The 13,506-nt window shown below is 48.6% G+C and overlaps 4 protein-coding genes across 4 annotated transcripts; all 4 read right to left on the bottom strand.

Annotated features, from left to right (window-relative positions):
- Positions 1-131: 131 nt before the first annotated feature.
- On the bottom strand, positions 132-4,914 carry GGI43DRAFT_275184 (uncharacterized protein). The gene is made up of 2 exons (XM_083201142.1): positions 4,482-4,914; positions 132-4,422 (listed from the first exon to the last, which is right to left on the bottom strand). Exons 1-2 carry the CDS (start codon positions 4,742-4,744, stop codon positions 138-140), a joined length of 4,548 nt encoding a protein of 1,515 aa, XP_083055540.1. The 5' UTR covers positions 4,745-4,914; the 3' UTR covers positions 132-137.
- Positions 4,915-5,326: 412 nt separating this feature from the next.
- On the bottom strand, positions 5,327-6,846 carry GGI43DRAFT_275157 (GTP cyclohydrolase II). The gene is made up of 3 exons (XM_083201141.1): positions 6,760-6,846; positions 5,514-6,625; positions 5,327-5,447 (listed from the first exon to the last, which is right to left on the bottom strand). The coding sequence occupies exons 2-3, from the start codon at positions 6,576-6,578 to the stop codon at positions 5,400-5,402; spliced, it is 1,113 nt and encodes a 370-aa protein (XP_083055539.1). The 5' UTR covers positions 6,579-6,625; positions 6,760-6,846; the 3' UTR covers positions 5,327-5,399.
- Positions 6,847-7,616: 770 nt separating this feature from the next.
- On the bottom strand, positions 7,617-8,646 carry GGI43DRAFT_275143 (uncharacterized protein). Its single transcript, XM_083201140.1, has one exon. The coding sequence runs from the start codon at positions 8,531-8,533 to the stop codon at positions 7,877-7,879; it is 657 nt and encodes a 218-aa protein (XP_083055538.1). The 5' UTR covers positions 8,534-8,646; the 3' UTR covers positions 7,617-7,876.
- A 4,216-nt stretch (positions 8,647-12,862) lies between these two features.
- On the bottom strand, positions 12,863-13,372 carry GGI43DRAFT_431750 (EthD domain-containing protein; the record flags this gene model as incomplete). The annotated part of the gene is made up of 2 exons (XM_083209451.1): positions 12,863-13,120; positions 13,199-13,372. 2 exons carry the CDS (start codon positions 13,370-13,372, stop codon positions 12,863-12,865), a joined length of 432 nt encoding a protein of 143 aa, XP_083055537.1.
- Positions 13,373-13,506: the final 134 nt, after the last annotated feature.

The raw sequence follows: 13,506 nt of genomic DNA, 5'->3' as shown, positions 1-13,506 counted from the left end.
CTGCTAGTCCTATGCACTCTCTCCATTTACACATTATTTACAAGGCGATATACTGCGGAACTCTCTCCATATCTATCTGGTATCATCATCCACCCAGCAACCATTCACTCCCATAAGCTGGAATAACCAGTCCTATTCTACCGCCCCTTTCGCCCTTTAAATTTGCTTACAGCGCTGACAAGCGGCACGTGCGACAGCGGCTCTGCTTCTGCTTCTGATCGTCTTTGGCGACTGGCTCTCGATGAAGTCGCCACTCTCTCTTTCTTCTGGCCATTCAACCCATCTCTCTCGTCCCGGGTGCCTTTCCTAACCCACCCAGGACCAGTGGGCAACTTTCTTTTTCTCTTCGCAGGACTGGCTCTCTCATCTTCGGGTTCATTATTCTCATTTGGCATGCCACTACTGGAGCCTGGGCTAGAGCTCAGAACAATGACCTGACTCCCAGTCGGTATAGCAAACGGTGATTTGTCTTTCGTCCTCTTCTCCGGCTGAGAAAGAGAAGTTGACAGCGCTGGCAGCTTCTCATTTGCAACTCTCGTGCGAAGCGATGGCTGCGTTGCGTTGGGAAACACCTTGCTACCCAATTCCTCTTCTTTTTCCTGCTTATCGGGAGAGGGGTCCGATTCGTGCCCTTCATCTAGTTTGCGCATGGCTTCTTCGTATTCCATATCCCGTGCAGGTATAACTTGGCTCACTGGCAAAGAAGGGGTTACCTTCCTGCCAGAATTCTGAGTGGGTTGAGCAGACAGGAATATCTCTTCAAGCGACGGAAACGGGCTGCTTCTGCTGGAACTCGACGCCTGCGATTTTGAGTTGTTCGGCTGTGGTGTGCTCTCGCGTAGATGCAGCAATGTTTCGGGGATCAAGGTGTCGTGATGTGGACCGTCTTCTATGGAAAATGCCGTCCGCGGTTGCCGCCCACTGGGGATACTAAACTGCGATACGGCGATGACTGCGTCGGAATGGATCGTACTATCACTAGGTGCTGATGTCTGCTCTTCTCCCTGCTCTCCCTCTCGTCTTGCTTGCTCTCCTTCCTCTTCTCCTCTTTGATCTTCAGACGGCTCCGTCATCTTCGGTACAGGCGTGTGTGAATTCGAGACTCCTTCTGCCACGGCATTCGCTAGGCTACGTGCTAGTTCTGCCTCTTGGTCAGCAGCTGCTTCGTCTTCTCGCTCTACCAAACAATTTGACTTTGCAGAATGTGCATGTGAAGGGTTGGCTGCAGCAGTCAACGCGTGGTCTATTTGAGCGTCTACTATTTTTGCAGGATTGTTGCTGTTCAGGTGTCCGATAAACTCGAAGCTATTGCTGGCAGTGCTAATTTGCACTTCAGACATGGAGAGATCCAGTCTTGGCAATCGTTGACCGGACTGTATTGTGCCAAAGGAGTCGTGCATCAAATCATTTTCAACAGCAGCCCGCACCTGACCCGTACTGGGTTGGCTCTCTAAAGCATCCGCTTCTGGTTGGAGTTCGCTTACCTGGTCATGCCCTGATGGCATCTCGCCTTCTGTAGCCGCCGCTTCCGTGTTGTTGCTCACAGGAGCTTGCTGCAGAATACGAGGCTCAAGCATCTCCGTCCACTGTAATGATCTGAAGCCGCTGTCCTCTTCTTCCTCGTCATCTTCTCCGCTCGCTTCGTCTAGGTCTGGAGCTTCAAATTTGTCGTACACTCGCTTTCCCGTGATCTCATCGTATACCTTTTCGTTATTCTCGCGATCTCGTCTGGCCAACATGACGTGAATGCTACCATCTTCACCTCCAGGAATGATTAGGCCCGTAATCGGTAACAATTCTGGCTGCCATTTCGTAGCTTTTGACATGAGGAGCTGATTCCAAGTAATAACCATCCCAGGCTGGGCTGATTCAGGCGTTAGCAACGGCAGCGCCTTGACATCTTTGGGTAAAGATGGCAGATCATCTAGGTCTGTAAACTGTCTGCTCTTTGTGGGCGCTTCGTCGTAGTTGAGAATCACATCTTGCTCATCTTGATCCGCATGGCCATTTTGCAGGCTTGCAGACTTTCTCTTTTTCTTCTTTTTACTTTTTTCTCCTGCATCTTCAGCGTAGTAGTCTCCCTCGGGTTCATCAGCATAATAGTACGCAGAGTCATCGTACGAGGTATCGGCTTGGTAGTTCTCCGAGGCGCGCTTTCGCTTTCGCATAGTCTGATACTTTTGCTGGGGATCCCAGCGTTGGACAAAAGGGAATGGAGGCTCGCTAAGTACCATGTCTTCATGGCAGCATTCCACACCCTTGTAGATAATTTTCTCTCTCCAAGCATCAGGGTCTTCTTCATCCTCTAATGGAGAGTCATTGGCATTGTTGCCGTCACCATCCTGCAGAGTGCGTGGATTGACCAGTGGTCGCACGTCTTTCATGAGGTTTTCACGGATTTTTTGCTCGTCAGCTTTGGTTGCCGGGGCTTTCAAGCCCAGAGCACCAAATACAAGCCGGCGGCCTGCACCCAGATCAACGCGATTTGAGCGTTTTCCCGGCGTATCTTTCAGATCTGATGTTCCAGCTTCGGTCGCCTTGTTGACACCTGTTTCCATCTCCTGCGGTTGGTCTTCCGGCACTGGATCCAGGAGAGGAGCATCTTCCATCTCTGCCTCACCGTTTGTTGCGCCGTCTTCGGGAGAGTCGTTGAGAATAGCAGCTAGCAGTGCCTCTTTTCGTGCTAAGAAGTCTTCATTTGTTGCATCGTCTTCGTCACCGTTTGTTAAAAGAGATTGCTCAAGTCCTAATTCTTTAAAAGCCTTATTGCGCTTCCTTCTCGCATTGCGCTTTTGTGTTCGTGTCAGACCAACTGATGGCAATTTATTAGCTGCTTGAACTTGAGTAGCAAGCGTAACTGTGATGTCCTGTTTTTTGTTTGCTGGTTGTGTTGGCTTGACCGGCTTTTTCGACGTTATTTCTTCTACTTCAGACTCTGACTCGGATTCAGATTCAGACTCGGATTCAGACTCCGATTCCGATTCTGATTCAGAGTCTGACTCCTCTGTCGAATCTGAATCGCTTGATACGTCGCTGCTCTCATCAGAAGAGCTTGAAGGGACGCGAGCATTGCGGCCACGCCCCTTGCTATCCATAGCCCTCGGGCCAGCATTGCCAACATTGTCATCGCCAAGTGAGCTTTCCTCTGACGAGGCATCTTTTGATTTCTTGGAAGCCATGTTTGTCTTATGTAAAACAAAAATACGGCCCAGGTTATCTACCTCGCCGGAAGAGCTACTATTCCCAGAGGCATCACTGGAGTCGTTCTCAGAGTCCGATCCACTATTTTCTTCTGAAGATGTATCCTCTTCTGAATCTGATTCAGACTCCTCAAAGTCAGATTCGGAAGTTTCGTCGCTACTCAACTCTTGGATCTGATTCGATCTTGCGAGAGAGATTGAGACACCACCATTCAACTGGGAATCTGTAGGATCTTCAGAATCTTCGATTTCTTGAGAATCTTCGACTTCCTGAATAAGCGGCTTCGATTGTCCTTTTGCTTTCTTGCGACTATCAATGCGGAATCTGCTGGTAGCTTCAATCCCGCTGAGGATGTTGTTGCTCTCCTTGGCGTGTTGAAGAGATTCCCGGGCAAGAACAAAAGCAGCGTCGTCCATCATACGATCAAAATCTTGAGAAGGATCTTGAAGCATTGCCAGCGACAAATAAGTTTTTCTCATATTCTTGTTCGTCCGGGTAAGGGCTGATTTGATATCTTCGTCGGATAACTCTGAAAATGCCAATCGAAACACCGCAGCAAGGACGTCCATGGATAGGTGACTATAGCTAGGAGTAGCTATTGAATCTTTGCTAGCAGAGTTGAAGCTGGGGAAAACGCCTGCCACATCATCTTCTTCATCTCCTATCTCAATGCCTTCTTCGTCATTTTCAAGCAAATTAGAACGCTGCCCGTAGGTACCATTGGCGCCGGCAGTAGCATCTTGTCTTAGGAGGCGCAGTTCCGCTTCAAGATCTTCATCGTCATCATTCTCTTCATCAGCATCATCGTCCATGTCGCTATCTTCCATGTCCTCGCCCATATGTCCTCTTCTATGCGGAGAGGCATCAGATGCCGAAGTGGAGCCATCGGGATATTCTTGGTAGTCTTGAAAATCGTCGTCGTCGTCGTCGCCGTCATTTTCGTAATGGTCTATGATTCGCACGTTCTTGAGGTTTCCGTTCTGAGACGAAGGCAATCCGTCTAACAGAAGCTGCTCCTGCTCTTCATCGTCATCTTCAATCTCGTTGCTGAAACGAACACGTTTTCGTGGCGGCAGGTCGATGTGAGGGCGGTCACGAGGAGTTCTTATCCAAGATCTGCCAAAGGCAAGGCCATCTATCAAGTGTCTCCCATCATCGGAGATCTGGTGTCGTCCGCTGAGTCGCCGTCGCTTCAAGTCGCCGGTGAGGAGAGATCGAATACTAAGTGAAAGAATTAGAATGAAAACTGAGCCACTAGTTAAAACTCGGGCGACACTCACATGACTTGATCTTCGTCTTTCAGGATCCGGCCAACCTGCTGGAAGTGTAGACACTCAAAGGTGCCGCCTTTCCCATCCTCGAGCTCCACGGCATAGTCTTCAAGGCCCCATTCGCCGCTCTCGAGGGGAATGACCTCGTTGACCTGCTCCAAAACCTTTGCGATGGTGACGTCCTCGGTGCAGGAACACGGCCAGACAAGCTTGATCTCGGGCAGCCCGTGGCGGCGGATCACCAGCCGAAGGCGGATGTCCTGAGATTGCATTTTCAGCGACTCGACAGGTGCAGCTGCATGGCCGGTTGGTTGTCGAAGAAGCCAGAGAGGATCAAGGATCGAGGAGTTTATTTGTAGTGCAGGCAGAAACGCGGAACACGAGATGCTGAGAAGAGATCCCAGCTGGATCTGATAGAAAAATGAGCCTGTGCAACGCTGCCTTGGCGCGTGCTGTCAGAAGCGCTTTCAGCTGCTTGGCTGCCTTGGTCTGCTGAAATTTTAGTGGAGCCGCCGCTGTGGAGTCGCGGTCGTGTAGCGCCTCAGATTCGTTATACATTGGGCTCACATCCAGCAGCCAGCTTGAAGAGACGAGTTTTGGCACAAAAGGTGAGATTAATTTGATTAGATTGTACTTTATTATTTTTTTGTTCTCTTTTATTCCAGCTACTGGTTCAGATGAACCACCCTTTTTTTTTTTGTCGCTCAATATTGCTATATATGTGACTGGCTCCCTCCAGCTCAGTCGATTTGGATATATGGTATATGTATGTGCCAAATAACGTCGGCTGACAGATAACAATCACGATTTCCATTCTGCAGCCAGGAAAAAAAAACTCCAAGTATGCCCATTGCCCAATATTCAAACAAGTATTCATCGTCGTCGTTCTCGTTGCCTTTGCCTCCTCTACTTCGTTCCAAATCTCGGTTACTGGGGGAATGATCCCATGTCCAGCATATGGCCCATCTTTTCGATCTAGATATCTTGTTAGCACATATGTCTCATCCATTTTTAATCACGAGAGAGGGCAAATATTCTTACCTTTGTCTTCAAGTAGCCTTCTACTTCTTGGCTTCTGAAACCACCCTTGCCTTTCCATGACAATGGAACCATGGCAACCCGCTCTTTGACGACAATCTCTCGATTCGGTCCCTCAATGGCACGAACCTTGTCGGGGTTGTTGGTCAGCAAGCGCACATCCGTCTGTCCAAGGTCCATGAGCATGGCAGTGGCTAATCCGTAGCTTCGAGCATCGGCCGGATGTCGCAGCAGCAGATTCGCTTCAACTGTATCGGACCCAAGATCTTGCAAATTATAAGCCTTTAGTTTTTCACCAAGTCCAATACCACGGCCCTCCTGCCGCAGATATATGATGATGCCACCAGCCTTGTTGCCCGGTAAAGCCATGAGTCGTGCGGCCTCGTCAAGCTGTTCGCCGCAGTCGCATCGCGCCGACCATGCAGTCTCTCCCGTATAACATTCTGAGTGTATCCGCACCAATGGCGGGTCCTGGCGATGGCTTTGTTCCTGCTGAGACTCTGATGAAGGACCGCCCATGCCACTCGTTGTCCGGCCCGGGAATAGCCGACCTGTGTAGGCACCTCGAATCATGCGGTCCATTTCAGTCTCTCCCTCGCGGACTTCATCCAGAGACTTGCTCCGAATATCATTGCCAAAAACAATGGCTAGATGCTCCTTGTTATCGACATTGTTGGTGTAGAGGTGGAGGAACATCTCGGTTCCGTTGACGGTGGGGATGCGGGCCCGGACAGCGCAATTGACCTCGGGAAGCGTCTCTAGTAATCTGGGCTTCTTGCTGCCGCATCCGCCAGACGGGATAGAGCTGTCGACTGGTATTCCTCGCAGCCCAGCAGTTGTCGGTGTTTGGTTTCCCGGGGTGGCCGGAGGGGTGAAGGCTGGCGATAGCAGCGATGGCGGGGGCGGCAGCGTTGCCGATGAGGCACTGGCATGGCTGGGTGACAGCGACAGCTCGTCGATGGGCTGGCCATCACGGCTCTGGGGGTGGTCGGCGGCAGCGGTTCGAGGGGAGTAGAACGAGGGCAGCTGAGCGCTGTCGCCAGCGCCTGATCTCGCATTCGACGGCATTTTGGGGAAGTTGGATTGCGTGGGTCGCACAAGCTGAGTCGGGAGAGCTGAGGGCATGATTAGTGGACAAGCCAAGTGGGAGCGCGGGGAATTGAGTGCGCTGCACAACAGAAGAAAAGGATAGAAGAAGAGGAGAATGGAGAGGAGTGGCGAGAGAGGATTGCTGGGTGCAGCCACGTACCGTCTTATCTGAGCCTGCAGCGGTGATGCCTCTATTCGCAAACAAGCGCGCGCGAAGGTTTGATGGTGATTATCAATTTGCGCTGCGATGCTTTCGCAAAATTACTAACGGCCAGCTAGAGCGCTGCACGGTGGGGTCGGCGGCCCGGAGAGCGCAGCTTCGGTGCTTCGCTTAATGCTACGATGCACTGGCACAAGCCTTGGTAATTCTGTGCAGATGCGATTACGTCGTGTGTCTGGGTCCGAATTGAATCCTTCCGTGCAGAGAACAGATACAGATCATGCCATGCAATTCCTGCTGCCAGTCTTTATTAGCTGGGCGTATCAGCCTATCGCCTATGCCGCTGCAACCTCGGAGACAGGGCCTGGCAGCAGAACCCGCGTAGAAGCCGACCGAAGGACTGGCCCGAGGCGCGACATGGGGATGGAATCCCGAGCGGTGGGTCCTGGCGGCGTCTCGCACAGCCAAACCAATAATGCGCGGGCAGCAGTAACGGAGGAGCAATAGCTGCGGAGTTTGGCCCCAGCGAGTGCGTTGCTGTAGAATTTGATTTGCTTCTTCGGCGGGGATAATATCGCGCTCAAGTCCGGGCTTCATGTGAAATATCCAGTCTGTGAAGAGTTGCTGTCAAATATCTGCGTGAGACAGTACATGCACACAATAGCGCCGTGCCCCAGAATGTCTGAGTCTAGCCGCTGGGCGGGTTGGACCCTTTTTCTATGCCGTCATCAATGCTCCTCCATGCAGATGCTCTCAGATGCAAATAAGCATCAAGCATCAAGTGCGTGACCGATTCAATCCGACCAAGCCGAGCCTCCGACTTCGTCTTGCGCTTGCATGACACTCACGTCATTATCGGAGCCCGGATTTACTATTCACCAGATATCCGGAGGTTTTTTTTTTTGCCTTTTTTTACATAAGCGGAAGACCCAAAAAAGCTAAGCTGCTTTCGGATCACCACATTAGTCACATCGAGTTCATGTAAGACGTAGCCATAATTGTTAGATTCATAATGGACTTATATTGTGTTCTATCATCCTAACCAGTATTTTTATAGTCTAATGTTCATGTCTAGATCTATACCCAAAAAACAAATCAACCGAAAAAAAGACTCAATTTAAGCAGACTGAGCCTTGCCAGTGCCGTAAACAATGTTGGTGACAGACTCGCCAGTGGGAGTGTGCTGAGAGCCAAGAGTGTGAGGGCAGGTGGGCTGGTTGCTGGTAGCAAGGTTGAGAGAGCAGACCTCATTGTATCCGTACTTGCAGAGGGGATCAGCGATGTTGATCAGCTCGTAGTTCTTAGCGACCCAGCTGCTGGGCTCGCTGATGCAGCTAGCGACGTAGTCCATGCTGTTGGAAGCAGAGAGAGGAAGCTTTCCGTCGTGGAGGAGGCTCTTGCACTCGCTGGCATCGACAAACTCATAGTCCATGTTGATACCGCCACCGGTGTGGGGGCTGGCAGAAGCGCTCTCGCCGAAACCAAGGTAGTTCCAGGCATCGTAGGAGATGTCGTGGGCGCCGCCAGACTGGTCGATCTTGAGGAGGTGGAGGCTGCGGTCGCCGTTGGTGACCTTGACGCAGATGTTGTTGCAGTCGACGCCCATGGGCCAGTAGGCAATGCGGTTGGTGTTGACCTTGCAGCCCAAAACACCAATGGATGAGGAGTATTGCTCGTGGGGAGTGACGCTGGCACTTCCGCTGTTACCACGGATGGCAACGGCCGAGACGGAGGCGGCGGAGGCAGCAAGGAGGGCAGTGATGGTAGCAAACATTTTGAATGTTGTTGACAAGTTAAAATGTCTTGTAAAGAGGGAGTATGTATGATAAGTGGTTGTCTAACCAGAGTGTAGTTTATAAGTGGATATGTGTGCAAAAGAATGAACACACAAAAGCTTCAATATGAAGGAATGAATCGAAGCAAAGAGGGTATGTAGAAGTGACTGTTTGTCTTGTAGAATGGGTTGATGATTTTTTCTTTTCGAGGGAGGGATCAACGCCCTTATTTATACACATCTTGGATGTATGGAATCGGGGGATGCCGACCCATTTCCCCCGCAAGTTGAAGAGATTTCAAACCCATCGACTCCGATTCCCTTACGGTCCGACGGTACGCTGGAAGCGCCGCACGGGTTGCGGGTCGACGTTGTTTGTTCACCTTCATCACAGTGTCCAAGTTGTTAATCCATTCTGTCGGGACATTCCCGGTGACTCGGTGTGGCAACCTAGAGCTAGTATCTTTTGGCAACTGACTTCCATTGTAGGAAAAGCTGGTCCATATTTTAAATGGCTCACCTAAACTAAACAGAGCTTGGCTCCAGGAACCGAGCCCGCCAGTACACGTTGTGTGTTGCATTGTGACAGCGGCATGGCCAGGGGAAAAAGCAGGTACGCGGCGCCCCAGAACCTAAGGCTTCCACGTGGTTCCACCGCGGTTTCATCGGTCAGTCGGTATCAATAGTTGGTCGCGTGCGAATTGTGGCTCTTGATGGATCTTTTACAAACTCAAACGCCTGCTATTGATGGCTTCCGAAGTCGGTAACTGAGTCCATTCGGGGATACAGCCCTCAATAGGAAATGGCTTTTTCTTTGCTGCCCGAATAACTGCCGGAACAACGGTCGACACCAAGAGCAATCACACATGCAGGTATACTATTTGTAAAATGTCAAATTAATACATAGTATTCTATATGACGCATTGTTCTTGGAACAGCTATTATTATAAAATGTAAGGGGGGGGAAACGCTCAGACTATATTTTAAACGCTCAATGATGAATTGTTACGCAGGCCATCTGAGTCGCCCTATCTCACCATCATGACTAGCACAGAAAACTCTGGATCACACAAATCATTCATTCGGAGAACTATACAAATACGGAAAATTTCAGATTTTTCCAGAGTGTGTCGGCCGGTGAAAAATCTGAACTGCGACCGGTCTCTCGCCGTTTGATCGGGCAAGGTGGGTGAGTTAGACGCCACCAATCCTGAGTCAGCACCACTATTCTTCAGCCAACACTCAGAAATAAAGGCCTCTGAAGGGGAACGTTTAACTGCCAGGGCATACGCATAACGCCGCGTCACCTTCTTTAGGAAATTCGAGAAAAGGTGGGTAATCCGGTTTGAGGCTTCGGAGAACCAAAGTCATTGTTGAACAAAGCCTCTTCTTGCCTCCCAAGAGGCAAAGATCTTTTCGAAGCCTAGAAAAATTCTACCGCCTTTTCTTGCCTTCAAACTATGTTTGAAACAATGGCTACTATGGGTCCCAGTAATAACATTAAATTATATGCAAAATTGCCCCTGGTTCTAAAGAATTCTTCTCGAACAATTCCTTACAAGCCCCCTGCTCATGAATAGATAAGTGGGCCTAGTCAGTTAAATGGATATGTACCATCAGCTTTGTCATAACTCTGGTGCCTTTTTTTAAAGGATTTTTTTTCTAAAAGGATTTTTCACTGAGAGATTTATTCAGCCGAGAGTGTGGCTAATCACAGCTGAACTGAATGATTCCGTAGTTGCCCAAGTGGACTGCACTGTGCTGTGGAGTGTCTAGAACAATACCCGATGGAAGAAATACCAGATGTAAAACTGGGGTAGTTGGCTCTTGGATCACGATCGTGGAGCCCGGGTATGGAGAGAAAGGGCCGAAGTGAGCGATAAAAGCTATAGTCACTAAAGAAAGGGGCCAACTCGCAGTCAGGCAATTACGGGGTTGCTTCCTTAGTCATCGACAGATGAAATTTCTTCTGGAGTTGCGAAATCTTGACGATCCATCTTCCCGCTCCTTAGTATATAGACACAAGTGGGTTATTACAGCAATTCTTGAAGATAGCAGAGTGTTAATAGTTTTTAAAATTGCGAATATCGAAAGATTATCGAGTTGATCCATACTGAGAGGTCGCTAACCCCGGCCCGTCCGAGAGATTGGTCTCCATCCCCAGGATACCCTGCTTTGGTCTAAATTGGTGCCAGATCTGGAATCTGATCTTAGATCTCGTATCCGACTCAACGAAAAGACAGGGAGGTCCATGCTTCTACAACTAGACTCATCTACCCCAGAAAACACCATATGGATCTCATTGCCTAGTGCTCCTCAAACAATGTCCAAAGCTAGTGCTGTGTCCTGATCGTAGAGGCATTTTTAATAAGGAGCCAGAACTGACAGGCATTTTCATTTGCGTGAAGGATTTGCTCGGAACTTTGTACATGTCTCTACATAATTCTCTAGTATCTTACCACGAAACATGCACACAGTGGTACAAATCAAACGTGAAGAGAATTAAGCACCGAAGTCATCAAGGGAGCGAATTGACAACGGATCCAGCCAAAAATAGCGGTCCATTGTTCAATCTATGGATACTAGTTACCACGATCTATGAACATTAGTTGCACTAATACATTATCCACAATGCGCTCAATTTTAGAAAAGATCCTACCTTGTTTCAGAAACGATCGTAACAAGCGCAGAGGTGTACGGCTATCAAAGGTCTAGAACTGACTGGCACTACTTCATAACTCGACAGACACCTCACCGCTACCCATGAGTAAAGCACCTTCAATTCTTTGCTTTCTCCAGAAGTTCGTCACAACAATCACTTGCTCAGCCATAAGAAACCTCCACTTCCTCGCGAATGCCTTAGATACTTCCCACCCTGAACCACCCCACGACTCTCAACTCGAAAAGTATTTTCCATCAAATCCTACGATAACTTTGCCAAGTTAATGGCATTGACGAGATGAATAAGTCGGTTACTAACTCCCGATAGTGTTACTATGTCCACTATTGATGTATAGGGTATCTCTTCTGCAGCAGCGTAGGCTCCAGTGATGTGGGCGCAGTGGAGTCGGTTATGTCAAATGTGCAATAGTCAGGAGTTGTGCAGGAGATATGAAACAGAACCACGCTATAGATGGACAAGCCGTAATAGTGGCACTGGATGCTGAGAGAATACGACTCGAATCAAGGTGAAGCAGTAGAGTGGAAAAGTGAGGCTCTGGCTAGCGCGATGCTATAGTCAAGACCTATCTTGGTGAACATCCAGCAGCGGCCTTCCCTGGCATCACTCTGCTATTGTTAGTAGAGGATACATCATATTATCTATTTACCTTGAAGCAAGTAGCGATCTAGCAGTAACGTTATCTACGAACGATGATTCATTACAGACGACGATTTATTGTTGGACGAAGCCATAGCGCGTCAGAAAGAAATTTCTTTCGATCAGTATCATCCGCAGATAGTATAGATTTAGTCTTTGGTGTTGATCCCATCACTCGACTTTCAGATGGGTTCCCTATAAGAATGAATATGGAGAATTCTCCCTGTTCACATAGACACAATTCTAACCTTCCTTCAGATTTCTTTTGGCCATCTCCATTGGCCACTTTTGGGCCATTCATCTTCCGGCCCCATCAAAAAAAGGGGTCTATAATTCTGGCAATTTAGGGAAGTTGCCTAGACTCTCGTTTCTCCACCAATGCCTTAAATTGGCAGTATGAACTGGAAATGGAATACGATACATGGATTGTCTGATTTTGGGGTACTAAAGAGTTCATTACCAATAATAGGCTCTTTTTCGCTACGTCACTCCTGGAGGACTTTTTGACACACACCAACATTCTGCTCTCATAGAAAAGAATTATGGGAACACTGGTAGTAGCAATGCGGTGACTAATCAGTATACATAAATTATGAATACCGGTCGGCAGATGGGATGCGGAGAGCAAGTCCGCTGTCGGTGAAACGTTCCTTGTCCGTAACCGTAGCAAAGCTGAGCGCACCGGGAGTTCCGGCTCAGCCTCAAAGTCACAGTAGTAACCGGTTTTGGAACCAGTTGTCGAGTTTCAATATTGCTTACGTACAGCAATTTCGCGGTTTTCTGTTTGATCGCAATTCGTTGGTGGAGGCTGATTAATACGCAGTAACTTTAGGAATAGCACGCCAATGAAATGGCAGAGTCGATTTATTCAGCATATCCAGTGTATTATGGAATATACTTCAACGTTAAAGCCACGTTGTAGTATCTATTGAGTTTAATGTTATATAAGCAAGAGAAAAATTCAGCTAGCTAAAAGAAACCATTTCGATTTCGTTCAAAGTACCGACAGATTATACTATGCATTTGCCATCCTGTACGACAACTTGCTCATCACCAACGGAAAATTGAATTGAAGTCACATCTCCGAACTCAGATGCGTCCGCAGCCAACTTTGCATAGGCAGGATCACTGAAGAATCCAGCCAAGTCTTTAGCCGTCGGAAAGACGATAGTGCTAAATCCATCTATATCAGCAATAGAGAATTGCGACGAAAGCTGTGGACTGAGTTCCTCTTTGAGCTTCTCTGCATGAGAATCCAGAATGTGATGCTACATTGTTTAACAAAGTCAGACAAACTGTTCAAGTTCAAGTATAGCCGCTTGGCTGCGTATCGTGGATGATCATACCAGGCGGTAAGAGATGCCATTGTACTTCTCCACAAACGGCCCAGCCAATTTTCCATGAAGTGAATATCGGCGAGAAAACTCTTCCCTTGTCCAACCTCCCTTCCTCTTGCCTGTAATGGTTACTCGCCATAGGTTACCAAGAGGGGGGACGGCAGTGTTGTCATTGTCGCCCATTTTTTGCGATTGGATTTTGAAGGTTTGTGAAGAAGTGAAGAAGTCTCAATATTTGAATTGTCACGCACAACTCTATGCGTCTCCGAATATTTTATCAACACCTTGCAAGAGAAATCCTGTGATTTATATTATTT

Source organism: Trichoderma evansii (genome assembly GCF_050947405.1).
Source record: "Trichoderma evansii strain SZMC 28006 chromosome Unknown GGI43scaffold_34, whole genome shotgun sequence".
NCBI lineage: Eukaryota > Fungi > Ascomycota > Sordariomycetes > Hypocreales > Hypocreaceae > Trichoderma > Trichoderma evansii.
This window is presented reverse-complemented; position numbering and strand designations above follow the sequence as displayed.

Bases quoted from the DNA above. Each gene is read 5' to 3' on its own strand.
- GGI43DRAFT_275157 (XM_083201141.1), bottom strand. From the start codon at position 6,578: ATGCCGTCGAATGCGAGATCAGGCGCTGGCGACAGCGCTCAGCTGCCC. The intron at 5,448-5,513 runs GTAAGAATATTT...CAAGATATCTAG, and splicing joins AAGGCTACTTGAAGACAAAG to ATCGAAAAGATGGGCCATAT.
- GGI43DRAFT_275143 (XM_083201140.1), bottom strand. From the start codon at position 8,533: ATGTTTGCTACCATCACTGCCCTCCTTGCTGCCTCCGCCGCCTCCGTC.
- GGI43DRAFT_275184 (XM_083201142.1), bottom strand. From the start codon at position 4,744: ATGCAATCTCAGGACATCCGCCTTCGGCTGGTGATCCGCCGCCACGGG. The intron at 4,423-4,481 runs GTGAGTGTCGCC...TCTTTCACTTAG, and splicing joins AAAGACGAAGATCAAGTCAT to TATTCGATCTCTCCTCACCG.